This window comes from Erythrolamprus reginae, chromosome 2, assembly GCF_031021105.1.
Source record: "Erythrolamprus reginae isolate rEryReg1 chromosome 2, rEryReg1.hap1, whole genome shotgun sequence".
In the NCBI taxonomy this organism is placed as follows: Eukaryota; Metazoa; Chordata; class Lepidosauria; order Squamata; family Dipsadidae; genus Erythrolamprus; species Erythrolamprus reginae.
The window spans coordinates 190233366-190257770 of record NC_091951.1 but is presented as its reverse complement, the minus strand read 5'-3'; the positions used below and the strand labels follow the sequence as shown (position 1 = coordinate 190257770).

At 37.5% G+C, this 24405-nt stretch overlaps 1 protein-coding gene across 1 annotated transcript in view; it reads right to left on the bottom strand.

Moving 5' to 3' along the window:
* COL2A1 (collagen type II alpha 1 chain) overlaps positions 1 to 24405 on the bottom strand; it is a 100123-nt gene that overhangs the window by 70057 nt on the left and 5661 nt on the right. The window contains exons 3-16 of the mRNA XM_070740898.1: positions 22265 to 22281; positions 21545 to 21577; positions 21393 to 21425; positions 21247 to 21300; positions 19371 to 19472; positions 17099 to 17182; positions 13424 to 13468; positions 13255 to 13308; positions 8294 to 8347; positions 6325 to 6378; positions 5678 to 5731; positions 5538 to 5591; positions 2848 to 2892; positions 1547 to 1600 (exon numbers count right to left, since the gene is read on the bottom strand). Of these exons, the coding sequence (XP_070596999.1) occupies positions 1547 to 1600; positions 2848 to 2892; positions 5538 to 5591; positions 5678 to 5731; positions 6325 to 6378; positions 8294 to 8347; positions 13255 to 13308; positions 13424 to 13468; positions 17099 to 17182; positions 19371 to 19472; positions 21247 to 21300; positions 21393 to 21425; positions 21545 to 21577; positions 22265 to 22281 (737 nt within the window). The remainder of the gene's footprint in view (positions 1 to 1546; positions 1601 to 2847; positions 2893 to 5537; positions 5592 to 5677; positions 5732 to 6324; positions 6379 to 8293; positions 8348 to 13254; positions 13309 to 13423; positions 13469 to 17098; positions 17183 to 19370; positions 19473 to 21246; positions 21301 to 21392; positions 21426 to 21544; positions 21578 to 22264; positions 22282 to 24405) is intronic.

Below are 24405 nucleotides of genomic sequence, written 5' to 3'. Positions count from 1 at the left end.
AAACAGTAAATCCTACTGTTTTTTACTACTGGAAATCTGGACTTACTATTGAGTAACTTGATTACTTCAGCTCCTTAATTTCTTCAACATTTCAAATCTGTGCAAATAAACAGTCTGGAACTTGGGCCAAAAACAGTCCTGCTGAGTTTTATAATGACCATTAGAAAAATGTTACCATGTAGTAAAAGATGAGGTGTGAAATGGACCAAGGGGAGAGTTTATTTGACTTACAGCTCTGTAAAAAATATCTGCACCTGAAACTCAGCTTTGTTTTGCATTGTACTTACAGTACATTGCAGGATTTACCCACTAATGTTAGACAAATCAACATTTCTTGGACTAATTGGCTTTGCAAAAAATGGAAATGCAAACGGAATGGACCATGTATGTCATCTTATGCTCCTTGGAGAAAGGACAGGGCAAGAACAAAATAAACAAATATGTGGAATGGGTCAGTTCCAATAGCTTTTTACATAGAAATCCTTCCTATCTGTACAATCAATGTGTTAATCTTATGACTCTTTCTTTCTTTCTTTCTTTCTTTCTTTCTTTCTTTCTTTCTTTCTTTCTTTTTTGTTCCTTTGAGTCAGTGTTGATTTTTTGCTGACTGCATGGACAGGTCCCTGCAGTTTTCTTGGTAAGGTTTTTGGGAAGCTTGTTTGCCCTAGTTTCCTTCTAGGGCTGAAAGAAAGTGGCTAGCTCAAGGTCACTCAGCTAGTTTTTGTGCCTAAGTTGGAACTAGAAATCATGGTCTCCTAGTTTCTAACATAAAGACGTAACCACCACACAAAAAGGCTCTCTACTAATCCTATAAAATCTGAGATTAAGCATTGCAGGTACGGACAAATTTACAGCTACATTAAGATGCTATTTTATTCTTTGGCCTTCCAAAAGTTGCTTCTGGAACCATTAATCTAGAAGCTTTATTTCAAAAGGCAACCCTCGCTATAATCTTGTGCTATGTTATACTTAAGGAAAGGCGGGTAGGGAAAAAGGGAAGATAGAGGAAGGAAAACCTCTTTGCATTAGCTTTTCTTTTATTGCAGCCTTCCTTGGTCTGGGCAACTTCCGATGTCTTTTCTAAACAGCCCAGTCATTTCTGAGAATTTAGGTCCATGCAACTAGAAGGTGCCCAAGGCAGGTTTAGCACAAAATTTAATCCTATACTTGCGGTCCAGACCACAAGATAATTAAAACTGTTTTCTACACAAATGCTTCCCTTTAATTAACACTGCTGTTATACAACTTCACTATTCATGGCACAGTAAATACTACCATCCTTATCCTAAGGATATATTAAAAGTATGTGTGCTTTGCATGCACAGCCATCATAGTACTGCATTAATTTTCCTTCATCCTTTATATTAGAAGGATATACCGTTACTCTGGGAGATTGAATTGACCACGGTGAATTAGATGGGAGATTGCAAAGAGGGCAAATATTTTCTGCATTCTGCATTTATGCATTCTGTGGCTGTAAAAAGCACTCAAAGTACACATACCCAGGGAGCAAGATTTGCAACATTCAAACTATGCTGATACTTACAGCGGCACCGGATGGGCCAGGACGTCCTCTTTCACCTGAAAGGCCACGGGGACCCTAAAGAATAGCAGAAGCAAAAGTTTAAAAGGTATTAGCACCCTACTGTCCTTCAAGGGGAATTTTCCTCTTCTGAAAACTAAACTGTGTGTTTTATCTTCTAATTCATCAACCAAATTCGCACTGGCCATGGAAGATTTGCAGAAGCTCTCTATACCACTGCTGAATTGCAACTGTGAGGTCAATAGACAAACTAGTCAATATATAGTGACAGAGCACCAAAAAAAGTGTCTATAATCGAGACTTTGCTGATTTCCTGGCTGTGACAAATGAAGAAAAAAAATGTAATCGAGAAATGTTTTAGATTTTATATTTCATATTTGGTATTTTTATCACATTTGTTTTTATCAAAATATACCATGCAATAATAATAATAATAATAATAATAATAATAATAATAACAACAACAACAACAACAACAATTCACCAATAAAATGCCTGCTAGGATATTCAAGCAAGAGCTGCAGTGAGAGGGGACCGAATACATTTCCCATGATTGATACTGTGCATGAGTACACACGTGCTGTGACTAAGGAAGCAAGGGTATTAAACTACTTTACATGAGAATTCTACCTGTGCCATTTAGATTCCATGGAACTCAAAATATAAATGTAGTTTGTTTACATTAACCTATGGGGATGCAAAGAAGGGATATGTATGCTCTATATCAGGGGTCGCCATGTGATGTATTGGGACTTCCCCCCTCTTCCCTAAATTGGGCAGGGATGGGGCCAGCATATGATGTATCCAGCCTGCAGGCTGTGAGTTTGACATGGAAAGACTTAATGAACTCAATCTGTATAGTCTGGAGGACAGGAGAAAAGGTGGGACATGATCAAAACATTTAAATATATTAAAGGGTTAAATAAGGTCCAGGAGGGAAGTGTTTTTAATAGAAAAGTGAACACAAGAACAAGGGGACACAATCTGAAGTTAGTTGGGGGAAAGATCAAAAGCAACATGAGAAAATATTATTTTACTGAAAGAGTAGTAGATCCTTGGAAAAAACGTCCAGCAGACGTGGTAGATAAATCCACAGTAACTGAATTTAAACATGCCTGGGATAAACATATATCCATCCTAAGATAAAATACAGAAAATAGTATAAGGGCAGACTAGATGGATCATGAGGTCTTTTTCTGCCGTCAGTCTTCTATGTTTCTATGATAATCAGATATTGACAATGGCCAACCTACAACGTTGGTGTTGTGATAACAATTAAAAATAACTAAGCAATAAATCCTCACCATAGGACCAGGAGAACCATTCTCCCCAGAAGATCCAGCTTCACCCTAGAGAGAAGAGAAACAATGGTAAACTAGACATCTGTGTCATCAAACAGTCCAAGAAAATATAAAACAGATTGGGGCATCGTGGTTTGCCTCAGCTGCAAAATCATTACTACCTTTCATATCAAGAAAACACTAGAGGGCAATTCACAAGCATGGAAAACACACCAATACCTAACTGAAGGCTGGGTATTTCAACACATCTTTAGAGGATGCCCTATAGCTACTAGATTCTGAAAGAGGTGAATCAGTTCCAACTTGGTACCAAGCTTTTGGTACCAAGCTAGTCATGTTTTTATAACCCTTAATCTCTCTTCAGAGAGTACAGGTGGTTCTCTTTAGTGATCATAATTGGGTTCTGCAACTCAATCATTAAACAAAACAGTTGCTAAGGGAAACCAACATGGTTTTTATTTTACTTTAGCTTTCCTTTGCCTTACAGACTTGCAAAGATTGTAAATGTGAACCCTGGTTTCAAAGTTACTTTTTCATCACAGTCAGAACTGTGAATGGTAGTTAAACCAGGCAGTTGCTAAACAAAGGCTATCTGGGGTGAATTCTCTGTGCTGCAAAAGGACTTTCTTGAAGTTTTCTTGAACTGGAAGTTATTGAGGTGGAATGTACTCTGGATTCCCTGGAGGAAGATTCTATATTCCAGGGGAGCAAAATTTAGACAGCAAAATTAGGTAGTGGGATTGGGAGGTAGTGGTCAGGACAGTTCCTCCTCCCTCGACGTTCTCAGAATATATTTTTTCATGATGCAAATAGTTTCCTTCAGTTTGATGAGATTTCTGTAGGTGAGGAACTATAAAGGAAACTGCTTAGAAGAAACTCAGCATATTTTTCTTGGTTTTTGGAGCCTGACAGTTATTTTTCATAAGCAATGAAATGCGCATCAACTGTCGACTGTTTAAAAATATCATCTATTAAAAATATTAATCCGTGGAACAAATTGCCTTCAGAAGTTGTGGGTGCTGCATCACTGGAGGTGTTTAAGAAGAGACTGACAAATCACTTGTCTGGAATGGTAGGTCTCCTGTTTGAGCAGGGGTTGGACTGGAAGACCTTCAAGGTCCCTTCCAGCTCTATTCTGATTGATTGATTGATTGATTGATTGATTGATTGATTGATTGTCTGTTGATCACAGTATAAAGTAGGACCTAAGTGTCCTGGGAATCCTCATGTCCTGGGAATCCGTGTCCTTCATAATGCAGGTGTCTTAATATACACTATCAATTGTTTTTAAGATGAATAGAATGGCTAGAGATATCATAATGCCATGGGTAAGTGACATCACAGAGATTAAACATCTGCCAATTGGTGGCCATACAATAATGGGAGGTTACTTGGAACCCTGACAACATCCACCTTATACAGTAAGTACACACTGTATCAATATGGCACAATTAATATAATCATGATTTTGCTGTTTTCCAATAACAGTTTTTTTCTGGATAGTTTAAAAAGTGAAAACAAATGTAAAATTGCTTTTAAAAATGTTTTTATAATAGTCGAGGTTGATTACCCGTCTCATTGTTTAGTGTCTGATTTGTAAAACTTGCCATCTCTGGTGAACTGATTTCTGTATCAGTTGAAATCAGCATCGTTTTCACATGGAGTATTTTTCCCTTCTACAATAACCCTATCTGCTCCCTTTCTTTTTTTTTAATAGTATCTTTATTGTTTTCCAAAACGAAAAAAGAAAAAGAAAGTAAAAAGAATAAGGAGTAAAAACAATATTTCTCACATATTTTGTTCTAGTTTAACAGATCTTAATCCATTTCTATTACCTTTCCGATACATTTCTTCATATTTTTGTACATTTACATATACGTAAATATCGTAAGTAGATTTTACTATTAGTATAGAAAAAATACATAGAAAAAGAGATCATACATCTTAAGGTAATTGTTATCCTTCTTTTGTACACTGATACTTTGTATTGTTATATTTTCAATCTTTGTTTTGAATCCATTCGTGCCATTTGTACCATAATTGTTTAGATTTTTTGCTTTCGGTCCCCTTAATTGAGTTGTCATTTCATCCATCTCAATACATTTATATATTTTATCAATAATTAAGCTCTCTGATGGAGTTTGTTCATTTTTCCATGTTTGTGCCAATGAGATTCTGACTGCGGTGCTTATATGTGTTATGAGGAAGAGCGTTTGTTTGGTATAAGGTCTTTTCCAGATTCCTAAGAGCATACCTTCTGGTGTGTATTCTATCTCTTTTATAATTTCAGTGAGCCATTTGTGGGTTGTTTTCCATATTTTTTGAATTTTGGGGCAGGACAACCACATATGAAAAAAGGAACCTTATTTTTTTTTTCCATTTCCAGCAGGTGTCTTGTAATATTGGGTATATCTTCGCTAGTCTTGATGGTGGCATGTACCATCTATAAAAAAGTTTGTAATAATTTTCTTTATATGCAGCTGACAGTGTTATTTTAGATATTGTATTCCATGATTTCTCCCAGTCTGCTAAGTGAATAGTGCTCCCTTTCATTAAACTTCCTTGGGGGGAAAAATAGACTAGCAAAATGGCAGTTGAGATTGTTTTTTTACCAAATGAATTTCAGTCTAAGAATGGTTAATATTTCCTGCCTGCAACCAGTCACATCTTAGGATGGGAGTTCTCGGTCTTACCTTAGCACCTGCAGCACCAGCTTCCCCTTTAGAGCCATCTAAACCAGGATATCCCTAGAAGAGAGGAGGGGGGAAAGCATAGGAATCAATTCTGGATTAAATTAAAATTTAAAAATCTCATCTACAAAATATAAACTTACTCTGTGACCCTTGACTCCAGGAAGACCTGGGGTCCCCGGGAAACCTCGAGCACCCTAAATTTAAATGACAAATTAATTGGTTAAAAAAATAGACAACTTTTTCTAAAACACACATGCAAAAATTCCTACATTGCTACTGACTTCATTAAAGTACAATATCTTTAAAAGCAAAAAAAGGAAAAACTGGTCTTCTAATTTGATAGTCATTTACATAGAACCTAGATCAGTTGGACCCACAGGTATTTATCATAATAGAAGAAAACAAAGTCTGACAAAAAATGGCCTTTATACCCTTTGTTTTCTTCTCAATCTGATTATCTTCATCATTAAAGGGAAGGTAAGAATATTTTGCTTGCTCCCTGTTATTTACTTCCTCCTTTCAGTATCCTGATTTAACATCAGTCCTTTCTCTTTAGGATATATAGAATTACAGTGCTGCAGTAAAGGTACCCAGAAATCAGGATGTTAGTACTGCCCACTTAGCATCATGAAGGTTACAATTTTCAGCCTGTTACCAGGGAGAGAAAAGAAAGACATTTTGGCCCCAAATACTATGCCTCTTATAACCTGTAACCTGTAAAATTGGAGGATTGCGGTTTCTGAATCTAAATATCTACAGTATACTGATATGGAGGACACAGCCATACCTGAGGTCCAGGTAATCCACGGTCCCCTGATTTGCCAGGTTTGCCTGCTTCACCCTGAAAAAAACCCAAAGCGGATGCAATTTTATTAGGGAATACATAAGAATAAGACAACGCTTGATTTTTCTTCCTCCTTCTCAAGAGCCCCAAAATTAGATGGTTTCGTTTTTAAATGAAAAAATTGAGACCCTCGTCACTTTTAAATTGAGACCCTCATCACTTTAATGTTTTAGCTGGATATTTTCCCTTTCTATATGCTTAACAGTTAGCTAGGTAGGTAGGTAGGTAGGTAGGTAGGTAGGTGGGTGGGTGGGTGGGTGGGTGGGTGGGTGGACGGACGGACAGACAGATAGAGATAGGTAAATAGGCAGATAGGCAGGTAGGTAGGTAGGTAGGTAGGTAGGTGGGTGGGTGGGTGGGTGGACGGACGGATGGACAGACGGACGGACGGACAGACAGACAGAGATAGGTAAATAGGCAGATAGGTAGGTAAGTAGGTAGGTGGGTGGGTGGGTGGATGGATGGATGGATAGACAGACAGACAGACAGAGATAGGTAAATAGGCAGATAGGCAGATAGGTAGGTAGGTAGGTAGATGGGTGGGTGGGTGGGTGGGTGGGTGGATGGATGGATGGATGGATGGATGGATGGATGGATGGATGGATAGATAGATAGATAGATAGATAGATAGATAGATAGATAGATAGATAGATAGACAGACAGATGAATGTTCAAAAGCAAATTAATGCCATGGATTGTCTATTTAAGGGGTACACAATTGGGAATTGGAAACAAAATAGTGCTAATGTGGGGTGTTCCTGGCTGGGGGCGGGGGCCAGTCAAGTCCCTTTTTACTTAATTCTTGTCTAGTTTTTAGCTTTCCTGATTGTTTCTTTTTCCCCCCTTCTTCTCAACAGCTGATCAGCCAGTAAGCATTCTCAGTTAATGAGGGGAACTGGGTACGTTTAGTCTAACGAAGAGAAGGTCAAGGGGTGGTATGATAGCAGTCTTCCAATATTTGAAAGGCTGTCACAGAGACCGGGGCCAACCTACTCTCCAAAGCACCTGAAGGCAGGACAAAAGGCAATGGATAGAAAGAGATTCTGCCTAGAAAGTTGTGGATGCTCCAACACTGGAGCTTATTAAGACTAGACAGCCATTTGTCCAGAATATTATAGGGAAGGGATGGCAAACCTTTTTTCCTTAGGTGTCAAAAGCACACTATTGCGCACATGCAAGTCCCCACAACCATAATTCAATGCCCCCGCCCCCTGCCCATGCACATGCCCTGCCCCCCATGCATGCATGTATGATTCCCCCCGCTCCCCCATTTCCCAACTTCAGGTGGGCCCAGTAGGCCCGTTTTCTACCCTCCCCAGGCTCTAGAGGTTTTCTTGGAGCCTAAGGAGGGTGAAAACGGCTTGCCTGGTCCTTCTGGAGGCCGAAAACACCCTCCCAGAGCCTCCACACAAACTGAAAATCAGCTGGCTGGCACATACATGCGCACTGGAGCTAAATTAGGACAACGGCTCGCGTGCGGGCAGATATGGCTCTGTGTGCCACCTGTGGCACGCGTGCCAGAGGTTCACCCTCACTGGTATCGGGTCTTCTGTTTGAACAGGGGGTTGGATCAGAAGACTTCCAAGGCCTTTTTTAGCTCTGTTATTCAGCATTTCTATTCTCAGTGGGTTGTGATGCAGCAATTCATTCTTTCTTTTAAATGGTATACCTCTGTAGATCTTGGCTTCTGTCAAGTCTACAAATATATTTCTCTTCAGCGTAATTATATTAGAATTCCCATCTCCCTTCTGAAAATAAATGATTTATTGGCGTAGTGTAATTGATATAACCATGAAGGTATAATCTTTAAATAAACATTTTAACCTAACGTTTCTAGCGAACCTCTCCTTCACCTAAGCTGATTCCCCTATGCTGATCCTAATATTGGGATGTTTAAGAAAATAATACTCACATCATCTCCTGGTTTTCCGGGTGGTCCAGCTGGCCCACGGGGACCCATTGAACCCTAGAAGACAAAATATAATTGAGAAGAATGAAATATGAAATAAGGGGTTATAATGATACACCCTAGGCTTGGTATGGCATTGATCAACAATTGAGACAGAAACTGGGTTCACCAGAAGCTAGGTTCAAATTCTACCTCAGCTGAGGACTTCCCAAATCATGTTATTTCTTCCGACATCTGGCTCAGGGATTTAAGCACCAATTTCCTTGAAAACAGCTTTTTCAATACCAAGCAAAAACATATCTACTATGTGTATTAACGAGGAATCTTCTATGATCCCTAGCAATTTAGTTTATCACAGTACAAATGCTTAGTAAGGAGGGTATCATAGAAGTCTTTGTGTAGAAAAGGAAAAAGTGCTATAATACCGAAAAGTGGGAGATTCAAGACAGATAAAGATTAATATGTAGATAATGCATATCTCAGGAGTTGTAATGACCATGACTTAACTTTAAAAGGGAAATAGCTAAATTCAAGCAACAATTTTCAATTAATGCATTAGATTAAGAATGATCAGTCATATTCCTGAACTCACTAGTGAATGGTTCTGCGGTTACACCACCAATAGCAGAGGTGGGTTCCTTCCGGTTTTGACCGGTTCTATAGAATCAGCAGGAATTTTCCCCCGCTCACCGAAGTAGGAGTGATCGCTGGTTGGCCACGCCCCCAAAGCGGCTCTAACAGGGATGCCATAGGAGCCATCTTGTTTTTGGCTTCTGTGCATGTGTAAAAGCTTGGTTTTCAGCACTCACACGATGCAGGAGGAAGCAAACTGGCAGTGAGGTAAGTTAGACCAACATTCTCAAACATCAACATCTGCCTATACCAGATGCTTGAGAAGGACTCAACAGATAGATAAAAATGCCAAATCCAGTTTAAACACCTGGCTGACTGTGCAATCAAGCATAATAATAAATAAGGATCATTTTAGGAATAGGATTACAGCTTTCATGTTTTCATAACCTTTCTTAGTTCTGCTTTGAATTGATATTTCCTTCAGTTAAATCGGTGATGGGGTTTAATGAGCAAATTAATTCACATATTAAGGCAACTAGTATAAATAGGCATAGTGTAAAATATAAATATAGTGCAGGATATGTAATATTTATATAGTTACAAGTCAAGTCCAAACTTCAATAAAAATCCATTGAAGATTGTTCACCATAAAGCACCTCTAATTTCTCAGCAATGAAATAATAGCTACAAAGATTAAAAATTAAGATCTAGCAAATCAGATATGTTCCTGGAAAAGCTACCTTAAGCAAACAAATAAAAATTGAAACTATGTTTCTAAAATCAGTACGGCAAAGGTAGGGGCCTCTGAAGCTTTTTTTTGAAGTCCCAGAACTCTTTCTGATTGACAGCTTGCAGCAAAAATGCTACATGGGGCTTCCATTCCCAGAAGCAGATCTATATCAAGCTTCATCATATGTTTTCATATGCAAAGCAAAACTATAAATTGCTCTCAGTCATTCGACAGGATTTTATGTTCTTCCTAAAGAAATGGGAACACATAATTTTCTAAGTAATTCCATCTCAGTAGCTATTAAGGTAGAATTCCATCAACATCCTGCATGAACCTTCAAAATCAACTTATTCCCAGAGGCAACTGACAATGACAATGTAAAGTAGTTTCACAGTGTGCCAATGTATTTAAGACCTATGTATATCTGTGAAGACCTATGTGTACCGACCAGGAACTTGCAAACATATAGCAACAATAAACCTCGGTTACAGCTAAGCTTAGGTAGCTACTGTACATCCTTCCAAAGAGGAAGCCTACAGAAAAGTTGATAGAATGCTGTACAATCAGGCCAGACATGTATTAACAAGGGAGATCAGAGCAGCAAAAAGAAGCTACTCTGAAAAGCTCAAGAATCAGTTCTCAACAAATGAACCAGCAAACATGTGGAAAACTCTTCAAAACATCACTGGTTATGGCAAACCACCTTCCCAAGATGAAGGAAATCAGCAATTGGCAGATTTGAAAGGAAACTACAGCCACCTATCTCCACATCCTCCATCCCAGACACACCAACACCAGCCAAACTTCCTACAACTGACCCCATCTTGTGATCACAGAAAAGGAACTGCAAGATCTATTTCACACACAGAAGCCAGGAAAAACACCAGGCCCAGACAAGATAACGCCTTCTTGCTTAAAAATCTGTGCCGACCAATCGGCCCCCATCTTCACCCAAATCTTCAACAAATCACTAGAGATATGCCCTGTTCCTTCTTGCTTCAAACACTCCACTATCATCCCAGTGCCAAAGAAGCCCTCCATCAAGGAACTGAATAACTGCAGACCAGTTGCTCTAACATCTGTAGTTATGAAAACGTTTGAAAGGCTATTGCTGTCCCACTTGAAAACCATAACAGATCCACTATTAGTCCTCCTGAAATGTGCATACCGAGCAAATAGATCGACAGATGATGCTGTTAATATGGCTCTGCACTACATCCTACAATATCTTGAATCTCCAAAGACCTACGTAAGGTCTTCTTTGTAGACTTCAGTTCAGCATTTAATACTTTCATACCAGACATTCTTCTAACTAACCTAAATCAGCTAGTGGTGAATGTGTACTCTCTCCACTTCCCTTCTCTCTGTATACCAATGACTGCATCTCAAACGATCCATCTGTTAAACTACTGAAGTTTCCAGATGATGCAACAGTGATTGGTCTCACTAGACACAAGAACAGTTTTTCCCCGAACGCCATCACTCTACTAAACAAATAATTCCCTCAACTCTGTCAGACTTTTTACTAAATCTGCACTTCTATTTCTACAAGTTTTTCTCATCATTCCTATCATCCTTTTCCTCCCCCTTAGGACTGTATGACTGTAACTTGTTGCTTGTATCCTAAGATTTTTATTAATATTGATTGTTTCTTCATTGCTTATTTGATCCCTATGACAATCGTTAAGTGTTGTACCACATGATTCTTGACAAATGTATCTTTTTCTTTTATGTACGCTGAGAGCATATGCACCAAGACAAATTCCTTTGTGTGTCCAATCACACTTAGCCAATAAAATTCAATTCTATTCTATTCTATTCTAATCTATTTGAGACAACAATGAAACCGCATACAAATGGGAACAACTAGCCTCGTGGTGCGACTGGAACAATCTGGAACTGAACACATTCAAAACTGTAGAAACGGTGGTAGACCCTCCCATTCTATCACCTCTTACAATAATAGACAGCACAGTATCAACAATAGAGGTTCTATCATATCTCAAGACCTAAAATGATCACCTAACATCAAAACCGTCATCAAAAAAGCACAACAAAGAATGTTCTTTCTGCACTAATTGCCCAATGTGTTGCTGATACAGTTCTACAGAGGAATCATTGAGTCTGTCATCTGCACCTCTCTAACTATCTGGTTTGGTTCTGCAACCCAGCAAGAGAGACAGAGACTTCAGAGAATAATCAGAACTGCAGAAAAAACAATTACTGACAGCTTGCCTTCCATTGAGGACTTGTATACTGCACAAGTTAAAAAGACGGCCATGAAAATATTGACTGACCCCTCGCATCCTGGACATAAATTGTTTCAACTCCTACCCTCAAAATGACACTATAGAGCACTGCAAACCAAGACAACCGGACACAAGAACAGTTTTTCCTGAATGCCATCACTCTGCTAAACAAATACTGTAATTCCCTCTGTTCACTAAGGCTGCATTACTATTACTATTATTCTTCTCATTGTTCCTATCAGCTATCTCCTCCCACTTATGACTTTATGACTTAACTTGTTGCTTGTATCCATACGATTTATATTAATATTTCCTGATTGCTTATTTGTACCCTATGACAATCATTAAGTGTTGTACATGATTCTTAACAAATGTATCTTTTCTTTTAGGTACACTGAGAGCCTATGTGCCAAAGACAAACTCCTTGTGTGTCCAATCACACTTGGCCAATAAAGATTTCTATTCTAGTCTATTTATACGAGACTTAAACCACAAATACTCATCTTCTATTCCTAATACCTTCTCTACTGGTATCTTCCTCACCTTGATACAAAGAAAAAAAGACTCCTTAACAACTTCCACCTGGATCAACAATTTCTTTTCTACCATTAAACTGAGCCTGGATCAATCCATGTGGGAAATTTACTTTGTGTTCATATATATAAGAGATATATAAGCCCATTGCTCTTTATACATAAGCTTCCTACTAATTCTTTGAATATATGTGACCACTGACGGTAAACTGTAGGTTTCAAAAATTGACACCTGTTAGATTTGTTCAGGCATTCTTTAAATGGTAGTGATTTTTTTTCAAAATCCAGATGAGATAAGGTAAGAGCTAAAGGACAGCTCCATACTGTTGCAACTTCCCGTACCTGATACTTCTAAATGATCTATAAAGAGTCCTTAGGGAATTGGGCGGCATAGTCCTTAGGGAGTCAAACTGACTTAGTTTTTGACTTAGGAAGTCAAATCAAACTAATAAATAAAATAAACAAATAAATAAATAAATAAAAAGGTAAAGATTCCCCTCACACATATGTGCTAGCCATTCCCGACTCTAGGGGGCAGTGCTCATCTCTGTTTCAAAGCTGAAGAGCCAGCACTGTCTGAAGATGTCTCCATGGTCATATTGTGGTGATTCCCAACCATAAATCTAGCACCAATTCTCCCAACAGAGCTTTAAGCTGATTGGAAGGAAGGTTAGAGGGACACCCCCACTATAAACATCTGATTGGTCGGATAGTAAAAAGGCACCAGAATAGAAGCTTTAGTTCTTAACACCATGGGAAATTTTTCTTTTCCCATGGTCTTAGGCGACCCCTGTGAAATGCTCGTTCGCCACCAAAGGGGTCCCGCCCCCCAGGCTGACAACCACTGGGCTAAAATAACCCTGCTTCCTGGATACTCACCACAGAACCAGGTTCTCCAGGTTCTCCAGGGCTGCCTTGAAATCCTTGAGGGCCCTGAAAAATGGTGGCAGAAGCACTATCAGTGATCATCTCAAGATAGAACAATCTTACTGTATTATTTTCATGACCTACAAGGTCACCCAAGGAAAGTATCAAATTCTATACTCACAGGAGATCCTGATGGTCCTGGAGGCCCCCGCGGTCCCATTGGCCCCTATATAACAATTAAAAAAGAAAAAAATGTATCAATATTGTTGTTTTATAATTGAAGCACAAGAGAAAAGTTGAGTATTATTATTATTATTATTATTATTATTATTATTATTTAGATTTAGTAGACCCGGGACAGCTATTTATTTATTTATTTATTTATTTTGTCTAATACATAATGTAGGTTTCGGAGGATATAATCATAGTAAAATACATTAATAGAAGAATAGAAGGAAAGACATTAGGAATAATATAGAAGAAATTGGGAATAATAGAGTTCATACACATGGAGCTAGTGGAAGTAGAAGAGAGACATTAGGACAGGGGACGGAAGGCACGCTGGTGCACTTATGCAGGTGTAAAAGTAGGTCTAATCTCATGGCTATTGCTATAATGTTGTTTCCTTTAAGTCTCTCTTTCTCCCTCTCTATCATGCAGAAGTATTTTTATTTAGGGAAGGCATGCTCAGGCAAAAAGAAGAGTGCGTTCGCGCACACACACATACACACACTCACAGCTTTTCTTGGAAACAGTCCATGTTGACTAAGACTGAATTTCATTTACAGCTTGCCAAGAAATGCTGGACAGCAGAAATTTCCTGCTGGAAGTTTTGTGGATCCTGAAGAACAGTAGCTGCTGTCTTTCTTCAGCCCTTGGTCCAAGGGAAATACTGAGAGAATTCCTGAATCAATCCTCTCTATTACTTCCCTATCTGTAATCATCTGTTTCAAAGATTTTGGCACCTGCCTTCAAGAAGCTTTGGCCCAAAAAATATAAAAAATAAAAAAATACAAAGGCTACAGCTATTTTCTAAAACTACTTCCACATTATTGCAACAATCGGTTTACGTTCTTGAGTAATCTGATAATGCAAACTAAAAAAATTTTTTTTTTAAATGAGGGCACTTTTGTCTGAAGGCTTCCAAGGCAGAAAATGGAAGCCTGAAGAGATCACCCTTTGCTCTTCAAACAATAGGTCCAATTGATCCTATGTCCATGCAATTCTTTCCAAACAATATAGAATATCACCCTGACAATGAAGCAATTTTTGCTGGGATTGGGGGTATTAGAAAAATTGGTGTGATAACTTTCATGGAATCACTTCAAAATCTCAAATTTTGCTGATCCTGTACTAGCTGACTGGTTATGAAACTAGGAATGTAACTCTTTTGAGTAATGTGGTCTTTAGACTTTTTTAAAATGCTTGCTAATTGGTAGGATCCTTTAGATTTAAAGAAATAAATGGAAAGAAGCTATAATCTTATTTGCAATCAAGAGATTCAAAACCATTCTGGATTTATTAGATTGCACTTTGAAAGTTAATCAACCATTTCACAGACATTTGTCTGCCATTTCAAGCAGTGTTTTTAAAGGAAAATGACTGAGAAGATGGAGGAATCTTATATGCATAAATAATAAACTAATTCCTCAAATTAAAGCCATCTGAAGAATATCTTGTAAAATTTTAAAGTTAAAGCTCATACCACAACATGATAGCATAAAATTAATTTAATATACCGTGGTTGGAATCTTTACTGTCAAATTGAGTAAAATTGCACAACCTCATTAATTACCTATATTTATCATTTTTCTGAAACATTTTGTTGAAAACAAAATAAAAGGATAATAAGATTAAATAATAATAAAACAAGCATAAAGTACTTTTGATGCCTTCTTAAAAGAAGGAAATTAATATATCTACCTGCTTTGTATATCTGCATACACTGTATCATTATGATTATATTAAATAATTAATTAAATAATTTGAAATATAAAATGACCAACACAGCCATTGCTGATATTATAATAGCCAACCATTCTCCTGATCTTTTAAAAGTTTGTCAAAATGCATAATTTCTAATATAAAAATAGGCATTTAGCATGCCAGGTTGCTTGAAGTATACTCTACAGCAGTGTTTCCCAACTTTGGCAACTTGAAGATATCTGGACTTCAACTCCCAGAATGCCCCAGCCAGCATTCACTGGCTGGGGAATTCTGGGAGTTCAAGTCCAAATATCTTCAAGTTGCCAAGGTTGGGAAACACTGCTCTACAGATTTGAATAGGCTGTTAAATACTGTATCCCCTAGCAAATGTTTCACACTGTCAAGAGAATGGCAAATTAAAATATTTGTTAAGCTTCCAACTTTTGTAGAGAACTATCTCCCCGTAACAATCAATATTTACATGGATCATAAAGATGAGAAGTGGAAAAACACTCCTGGCTTATCAAGGGGCCTGTTTGTTTTAGGTGAATATCCAAACAGACTGGGTCTATCGTTGGACCCTCTAAATGCATGGGACATTGAAAATTAAAGACAAGGAAGACTCAGAATATTATAAAATATGGGTGAAATTCTATGAATGGTTAGAAAAAGAATATAGATAGAGAATTAATTGCTTAATTTAACTATTATGATTGGAACAAAAGAAAATGATAAGAGGAATGGAAATAACCCAGATAGTGAAATTAGATTAAGGAGGTAGCATTAGATAAATAACATATACCTAAAATAAAGACTTAATAGTATGGATATGAGCTTAAGAATAAGAAGTATAAATATAAAGTGGATGAACTTAGAGAAGTCTGGAAATGTGTTACCAGTCTGTTATGTAATAGATTAGAGTTATTCACTTAGGGAAGGATTAAGAAGGAGAAAGATGAAGTAGACGGGAGGAGGGGAGATAGGAAGAGGAAATAGTGAGGGAGAAAGGAAGGAAGAGGGAAGCAGGAAGAGGGAGAGAGAAGGTATAAAAAGGTAGATGACGCAGGAGGAGAAAAAGAAGGGAGTGGAATTTTGCTATGTAGTTGTCCCAGGTCGACTTTTCTGGGTCGAAGGGATCGGGAGCTCATCCGACAGGCAGGCTGTCCATGGCGAAGGATCGTAGGTTCGACCGTTCTTCGTCGCCAGTGAAGAAGACTGAGGCAGTCGGTTCTTTAAATTCTTTATTTTGGCTCAGCAGGAGAAAGCTCTTTTTAGAAAGTGACTTCAGCTCAGAACGCGACTGACTGAAACAGTGTCAGAGCGCTCCTTTTATACTTTTACTTTCCCGCTTAAACTCAACTGTCATTGTCTTAACCAATCAGAATGCTCAATCCACATTCAACTTATTTACATTACTTCAATGCATATTTAACACAGACTGTTTAATAAAGAGCAAGATTGGAGTGTAAAATAGGTTTTTGTTTTTTATGAGAATAATGTATGTTTATTGATACAATTATGTTTTTGTATTTTTTATTTTTTATTTATTTATTTTGTCCAATACACAATACATATTGAAGAGGATTGACATGAAGTATTATATATAAAGAAAAGATATAAAAGTAGAGGAGAAGATATATGAAAGGAAGAAAAGATATATGAGATATGAGATAAGGAGAGACAATTGGACAGGGGACGAAAGGCAGGCTAGTGCACTTATGTACGCCCCTTACTGACCACTTAGGAACCTTAGTATTGTTGTGTATGAATCAAATATGGGGTGGGGGGAAATACATCTGGCCCATGGGCCATCAGTTTGACCACTGTGATCAGATTCTTTGGAGAATATTAGGCCAAGACCCATAAATTGATATAAAAGAAAAAAGTAGTGCAAATACCCAAGGATTGCACCCACTCTCCTAATCCTTACCATAGGTCCTTGCATCACTCCCATCTGAGCCCCTCCACCGCCTGCCTTCTCATCAAATCCACCAGCCATCTGAGCAGCAAAGTTCTGCAAGAGACAAAGGGAACATAGTTTCAGTGAGATGCGGAATACGATGTGATTAAATGGAGAACCCGTCTACCATATGAAATATAAGAAGGTCTTTTAAAAGCACAGACCTTTCCTTTATATCTGATGGGCAATCTTTTGCCGTGTTACAGGGGGGGGGGGGGGGAGAGATTAGGTAAATTTGCTCTCTTTTACCATTTTTTCTCTCTCCTTGCAACTCATGCAGATATTTTATCAGGAGGTATTTCTGGAAATAATTTCAGGTATAGAAAAAAAGGGAGATTTTATTTGGCAATTGATTATTCTACTAAAAAAGTATTTAACATTTCTTGGATATGAGTTGAAACTCTGTAGTGTCTAAAGAAATAAAAGTCATATTACCTAACTTTTCAAGAGTTTATTTATTTATCTATCCATCTGTCTGTCTGTCTGTCTATCTATCTATCTATCTATCTATCTATCTATCTATCTATCTATCTATCTATCTATCTACCTACCTACCTACCTACCTACCTACCTATCTATCCATCCATTCATTCATTCATTCATTAGATTTTTATGCCACCCCTCTCCATAGACTCGGGGCAGCTGTTACTTGTAAATACTAGAGATTTTAACTACTCTTGAAGTCATGGTATTTCTAATGTAAAGTAAATCAATGAATTTCAAGTTATAGAAAGGCATTTAAAATAATTAATGTGTAACTTAAATTTGGATTTTGCCAAGTATATTTTCAAAGAAAAATCTGACACCATTTAGGGGTGAGCAGAAAAGCAATCCTAAATTTCACATCCTAAAAGGCAACATCAAGATGAGTAGTTCTTATGCTAAGAATTATTCATATCCTATACAAAAGAATAGCTTGGAAACCATTAAAGAAGCTGTTTTCTGTTCTTTTTAATGCATATTCTGTGCCGAATTGTCAGTGTTTACTGGAAGTTAGTTGTTAAAGTATATTAATTGGGACTAAAAGAATATGATCTTTTGACTGTACCCAAAGAGGGCTGTAATAAAATATATCCAAAGTTGAAATAGTTACTGCGGATATGGAGTAAGAACTTGGTACACATTCTACAGAAATACTATTCAACATTTCTATCACAGGTCATGCTTTTGAATTGCAAATAAAAGTCCATGGCTCACAGCGAAAGAAATTAAACATGTGAATGATTCTAATAAATAATTTTATAGAAACCCCCATGGTGGAAATGTTTTTGTCCCTAGTAATAACTCACCTGATAATTCTAAAACCTCCCCCCCCAATTAAAAACAGTTAGATCTTTCTATGCTTTTTTATTCAAGGATTAGACATTGCTCTTTGAAATATTTCTCTGTAAAGGAGCTACAGGATAATTAGCAGATTAAGTAAAGATGTTTTGTAATTTCTCTGTTAATATAAGCAAAGTCAGGAGATCCCACGATTATGAGAGGCCATTTATACTATCAGTTTGACCATGATAACACAACAAAACACAGAGGCAATTATGCCTACTGAAATCTATCAGCTAGGGCATATCTAATTCGCTGCTGGGCTATTGGTCCAAACTATACTGACAAAGAGATTTGGTCTCTAAAGTTTTCTTCTTTAAGGAAATTCTTCCCACTTCAGTCGGCCGGCTGAGGAATCCCATCGAACACTCTAGTATTACAAAGGATTCTGGGTCATGGGGCACACTCTGAATTTACAAAGAACAATGGTCCTCCCTATTGTGCCCCTCTGTTGACCCGACAAAAATTCTGAATGCGTTCTTCCATAAAACCAATGCTTCTTTGTGGCAGCCAGCAGAAAAATAAACGTAGTAATGATGAACTAGCTATGCTACAAGGAATTTTGTTCATATTATTATAGATTATGATGATGCTTTTTCCCCCCCATTCAAGCAATGCAGGGAGATTTTCAACACAGGGGAATGTTATTCTTTCATGCAGAGAGTCTCACAGAGCAAAGCAACAGGAGTGGGTCAAAGGCCTTGTTCAGTTGATTAAAAAACAATCACGAGTGTTACTTGCTGTTTGGGGTATTTGAAACGTAGACAACACATTACACATGTTATTCCGAATTAAGACTTCTCCATTAGGAATTCTCAAGAGGCAACCCAGTGAAAGAGGCATTTACATGAAATTGTGTAACATTCATATGCAGAAGCTGTGAGATTAAAAACATTCGCCAAAGTAAAAAAATACTCACTCCACCAAGGCCAGGGGCGCCTGGAGTTCCTGGGACTCCAGGGGACCCTGGATTGCCAGGTGTGCCAGGTTCACCATCTCTGCCACGTGGGCCTGGACTACCCTATGAATGGATGGAAGGAAGGAAAGAAGGAAGGAAGGAAGATCTTCTATGAATACCAAACTGTCCACTCTTTTCAATTATATATTTATCTTATCACTTATCATTTTTAGAAACCGCCACTTCTAATGCAGTTTATCTCATAATTTTTAAAACAGCATTCTATAACTCAAAACAATGCAAAGGGAAGTCCCATTGTATTAAAGTTGTTTATTGTTTATAACTAAATTGAATTTTAGTGTGCCAATTATATGCCTATATATATTGTTAGTAATTTTGTTTAGTATACTAATTTTAATTGACATGGGATAGGATAGGATAGGATACCATGCCATTTGTCTGTGCCTCTTAATTCTTAATAATATTGGCAGACATTGTGATTTTAGATTAAAAATGCCTTTCATACCCTTTACAAAAAACCCTGCAAAGTATACAGATAACAACTGGCTCAAATTCAGCCACTTATGTTTCAAAGAGGAATAACATTATGAGCACAAATTTTCCCATTTCATTGCTCTATGACTGAATTCTAACTATTATTATTATTATTATTATTATTATTATTATTATTATTAATTAGATTTGTATGCCACCCCTCTCCGCAGACTCGGGGCGGCTCACAACAGTGATAAAAACAATATATAATGACAGATCTAATAATTAGAATCTAAAATAACAATTGTACATTTAAAAATCTAAAAGCAAGGAACCCCAATATAAAAAACATACATACAGTCATATCATGCACAAAAACTACATAGGCAGGGGGAGATGTCTCAGTTCCCCCACGCCTGACGATAGAGGTGGGTTTTAAGGAGTTTATGAAAGGCAAGGAGGGTAGGGGCAGTTCTAATCTCTGGAGGGAGCTGATTCCAGAGGGTTGGAGCTGCCAAAGAGAAGGCTTAAAAACTATTGAAACTGTATATTATTATCCATCTAAATGCAAAGGCTACACAAGAAAAATACTCCCACAAGTAGGTCCTCAACTTACCAGTCAAAATATTTGATGGGTATATTTTCATGTCTCTCTTACACATATATACCAATAGATTTTGTGGTGGGAAAGAAAGTATTAGGACTGGAAGGATATAAGTGGAAAATGGCATTGTCCAGATATTTTACTATCCATACAAGTCTACTGATTTGGAGGTCTTGTTCTATTGCAGAATAATCATAGGTAATTATTTTCAGTTATAAGTTTTGGAGAGCAAGGAACATTCCAATACCAAACTCCCTGCAGTCCCTAAGGTAGCTTATCCTGTGCCCCCAAAACTAGTCTGTTTGCCCTAAAGAATGTTATTGCACTGTGAGCACTGAAGTAGAATTCATTTGTCAGTTCAACTTGGTTGCTGAATGCAATGATGTATGTATGGGAGAGGCTCAGCTATACACAGCCAAATGCCTTGGGCTGGTTCAGTAAATTCAACAATTTTGCAGGTAAGCGAGGTGTCTAAAAGTTCATTCGGTCATGTTATTAACTCTGTATCTTACACCCAATCATGGCTTAAGTGATCTTCTTCTACACTTCTTATTATGATTATGACTTTAATATGAACTGTAATATTTAATGTTGATGGACCTGCCTTGAGGGTTTAATGAGTTACTTCTGCAAAAAAATATTAATTTGACAAAGACAGTGATATTCTACAACTACAGCACTTGACACCCTGAATTAGATGCAAACTCTACTTTGCTGAGAACTTACTCTGAGGTCAGTATAAATAGACTTGTAGCCTGTTTAGTTCATTAAACACTGCACAGGTATAGTTGGTTTTACCTTTTCTCCTTTATCTCCACGTTCTCCCCTTGGTCCTTGTTCACCTGCAGGTCCCTGCAGAAGATAACGAGAACATTCACAAACCATTTTTTTAAAAAAAAATATTTTTCAATACATGTAAATAAGATTGCCAAAGATGCCACTACCTGTAGTCCAGGAGGGCCCCTTGGTCCTACAACCTAGACCACAAGAGGGGGAAAGAAGAAAACATTCAGAAAACCAGTTCAGTCAAAGGTATATTTTGTACAGCTAGGGTTTAAGAAAAAATAGGAAGGGATGCATTAAATTTGAAACTTACCTCCTTGATATCACCAGGTTCTCCCTTTTGACCCTGCCAGATTTAAAAAATATGTAAAATTAAGGAGTGGATGGAAGCTGAATCAAACATCCCAAGCCAATCAATTCCCACATCTTGGACTCTGAGTCTACAGCCTTAACTTTCTAACATTACAGCAGTAGATAGCCTGTTTCAACACTACAGCAATAGATAGCCTGTAGGTTTCAAAGTATTAGAGTATCTAACCTCCAATTTTGGAACTACGGTATGCATAACTTTATATAAAACATGAACAGACTTAGTAAAGTCAGTAAAATATTCATTTGGTTGGAGCAAAGCAATTATATAATCAATTTCAGTAGGAGGCTGTCAGATTGCCATTCCCATTCAGAGCCAGGTTCTGTCATAAATCATGATAACTATCTATTGCATCATTTGGTTCTGAAGACCTATCTCCTCCCTGAGGCTGAAGTCAAACCCCTAAAAACACAAAAAGCCACAACAGTGCTTTTTATAGCATCTCACTCTGCAGAAATTAGCTTTTTGGGACCTGGTGATAAATAATAATGCTACACTTCTTTTTTAAGCAGCTCAACAAAGGTTAGATATATTTTAAATTAATAAAGCTGCCAACTGAAGAGCAACCAATTCTGCAAGTCCCTGTTGCACTTCTAACATAGTGGGCAAACCTTGGGGCGCTAACAGACAATGGTGGTTGTCAAGAGCATTCATTTGACTCACCTTAGGACCAGGTTGCCCTGTTAAGAATGAAGGAGAGAGAGAGAACAGAAGAAAACATCAGAACTATTTTAAAAATAGAATTATATATGAAAATTTGAGTTTCACAATTGTCCTCAGTCTGTTCATTCATGAAGCATGTGACAACACGGAGACGAACATAGGGTCACCTGTAACTAGATCAAGGAAACAGACAGGAGAGCTTTCTTATTTCAGTACTTGCCCTGTTTCAAATCACTGCTCTGTGGGAGATGCTGATGTCCCAGGAATACAACGCTCATAGGATTGTTATTTTTTTACACTGGGAATGTAAGGGCTGATGCAAAGTAACAAAACAAGCAAGCGTAGAGAGAATAATAGTGTTCTGAATAATTCATTGCAAGCCATGCTAAAGCAGGCTAGCTAACATTAATTCCACTTTGCCCACAGGAATTGCAGTTCAGTTTTATCAAAGCAATGTTGTCTGTTTTAAGACTGCGTCCATTTAGGACTTTCTTCCAAATAAATTTGCATAGGTTGGAAGGAGAGGACTGAGAATCCCACTGATTGGAGGAAGTCGGACTCCCAAAATGTGACTTCTTTACAAGCAACTTCCCAATTAAAAAAAAAAATCAGTGAAACTCACCACCATTAAACATGGTTAAATCAATCAAATAAGCAAACAAAAGATTTGAGAAGTGTAGGCTATTTTTTTAAAAAAAAAACAGATGTATGAAGCAAAACACAGAGGTTAAAAGCCAAATCAGTTTAATTGCAAAAAAAACAATGCACAGAAAAAAAGTGTTAACTATTGCAGGTCTCAACCTTTTTACTTCTCCTGGCAGTCTCTTGTTGCTTCCCTTTTAATTAGAGGAGCCTCAGACAGCCAGAAGAGGGGAAAGGGTTAAAAAAGGCCACTTGTACTAGTTACAATTCCTCATGTTTTTTTTAAAAAGACTTGCTATTTTTTAAACTGAAAAATATTTTCCTGACATTGCTGCGGAAAACAGAACCCCAAGGCAGCACAAGGTGAAGCAGGGAAGCCTTATGAATCATCTCCCAAACTTTAGGTATGAAAGTTAGGTCATTCTTGTAAAGTTCCCACAAGGGGAAAGGTTGACCTCTTGACGCCTGAGGCCTCTCCCTCACCCCTCAATTAATGAACTAGGAATTCCTTAAGGGACTTTAAGGCTCCAAAGAGATATACAGTACTGTAACATATGGGAGGAGCCAGAGCTATCTGCTAGGCAGGTGTGTGTGTGTGTGTGTGTGTGTGTGTGTGTGTGAAAAAAGTTAAAAAATGGCAGCTGTGATCATCCAAACAAAACTAATATCTATCTTGACTATTTTTAGCTTATCCTCATACCCTGTTTCCCTCAAAATAAGACATCCCCTGATAACAAGCCCAATCAGGCTTTTAAGTGCATGGCAATAAAATTTATTTCAGGATTTTAAAAATATATAAGACAGGGTCTTATTTTGGGGGAAATGGTAGATTTCTCAAGGCTGAATCATACACATTTTTTGTTGTGACATAAACACATTTCACCAAAATGAGAATTGCTATCTACTTCTATCTCTGTTGATATTCTCAGTAACTCCAAAATTACTCAAGCATTTTACATCCTTCCAAACACTAGCCTTCAGTAGGAATGCTGGTCAAAGAAGGAAAGCTGAAGGACACTTGTGTTCCTTGACCCTTATAATTTTCTTACACAACTTTGATTGGCATACTAGGTGAAAGCTGTTAAAGAATAAGGCAATGGGTACTGTTTGAAATGTGTGCCAAATACACATTGATATTAATAGGATGTGCAAATTATCTGCTTATATGTTCCTTTAATTTTATTGAACATGGGTACACTAATAAAATATTGTATTGTAATAAAGCACTATATAGATATGCATTTAGCATCAGCATCACTTTTTTTAATGGTAGCCGCAAGCTACGATTTCTGCACATCATTAAATTTATATATTAAGAACTCGAGTCCCTGTCTTTCAAGAGGTTTTGTCATTGGATAATACCAGATATCAATACCTGGTTCATCTTTTCCATTTCTATAGGATTATTTTTTTTAAAAAAACAACCTCCCATTGTCTAGGTCCCCTTATAAAATTCTGACATAGAAATCAGAGTTCAACATTGTGTAGTGGAAGACATA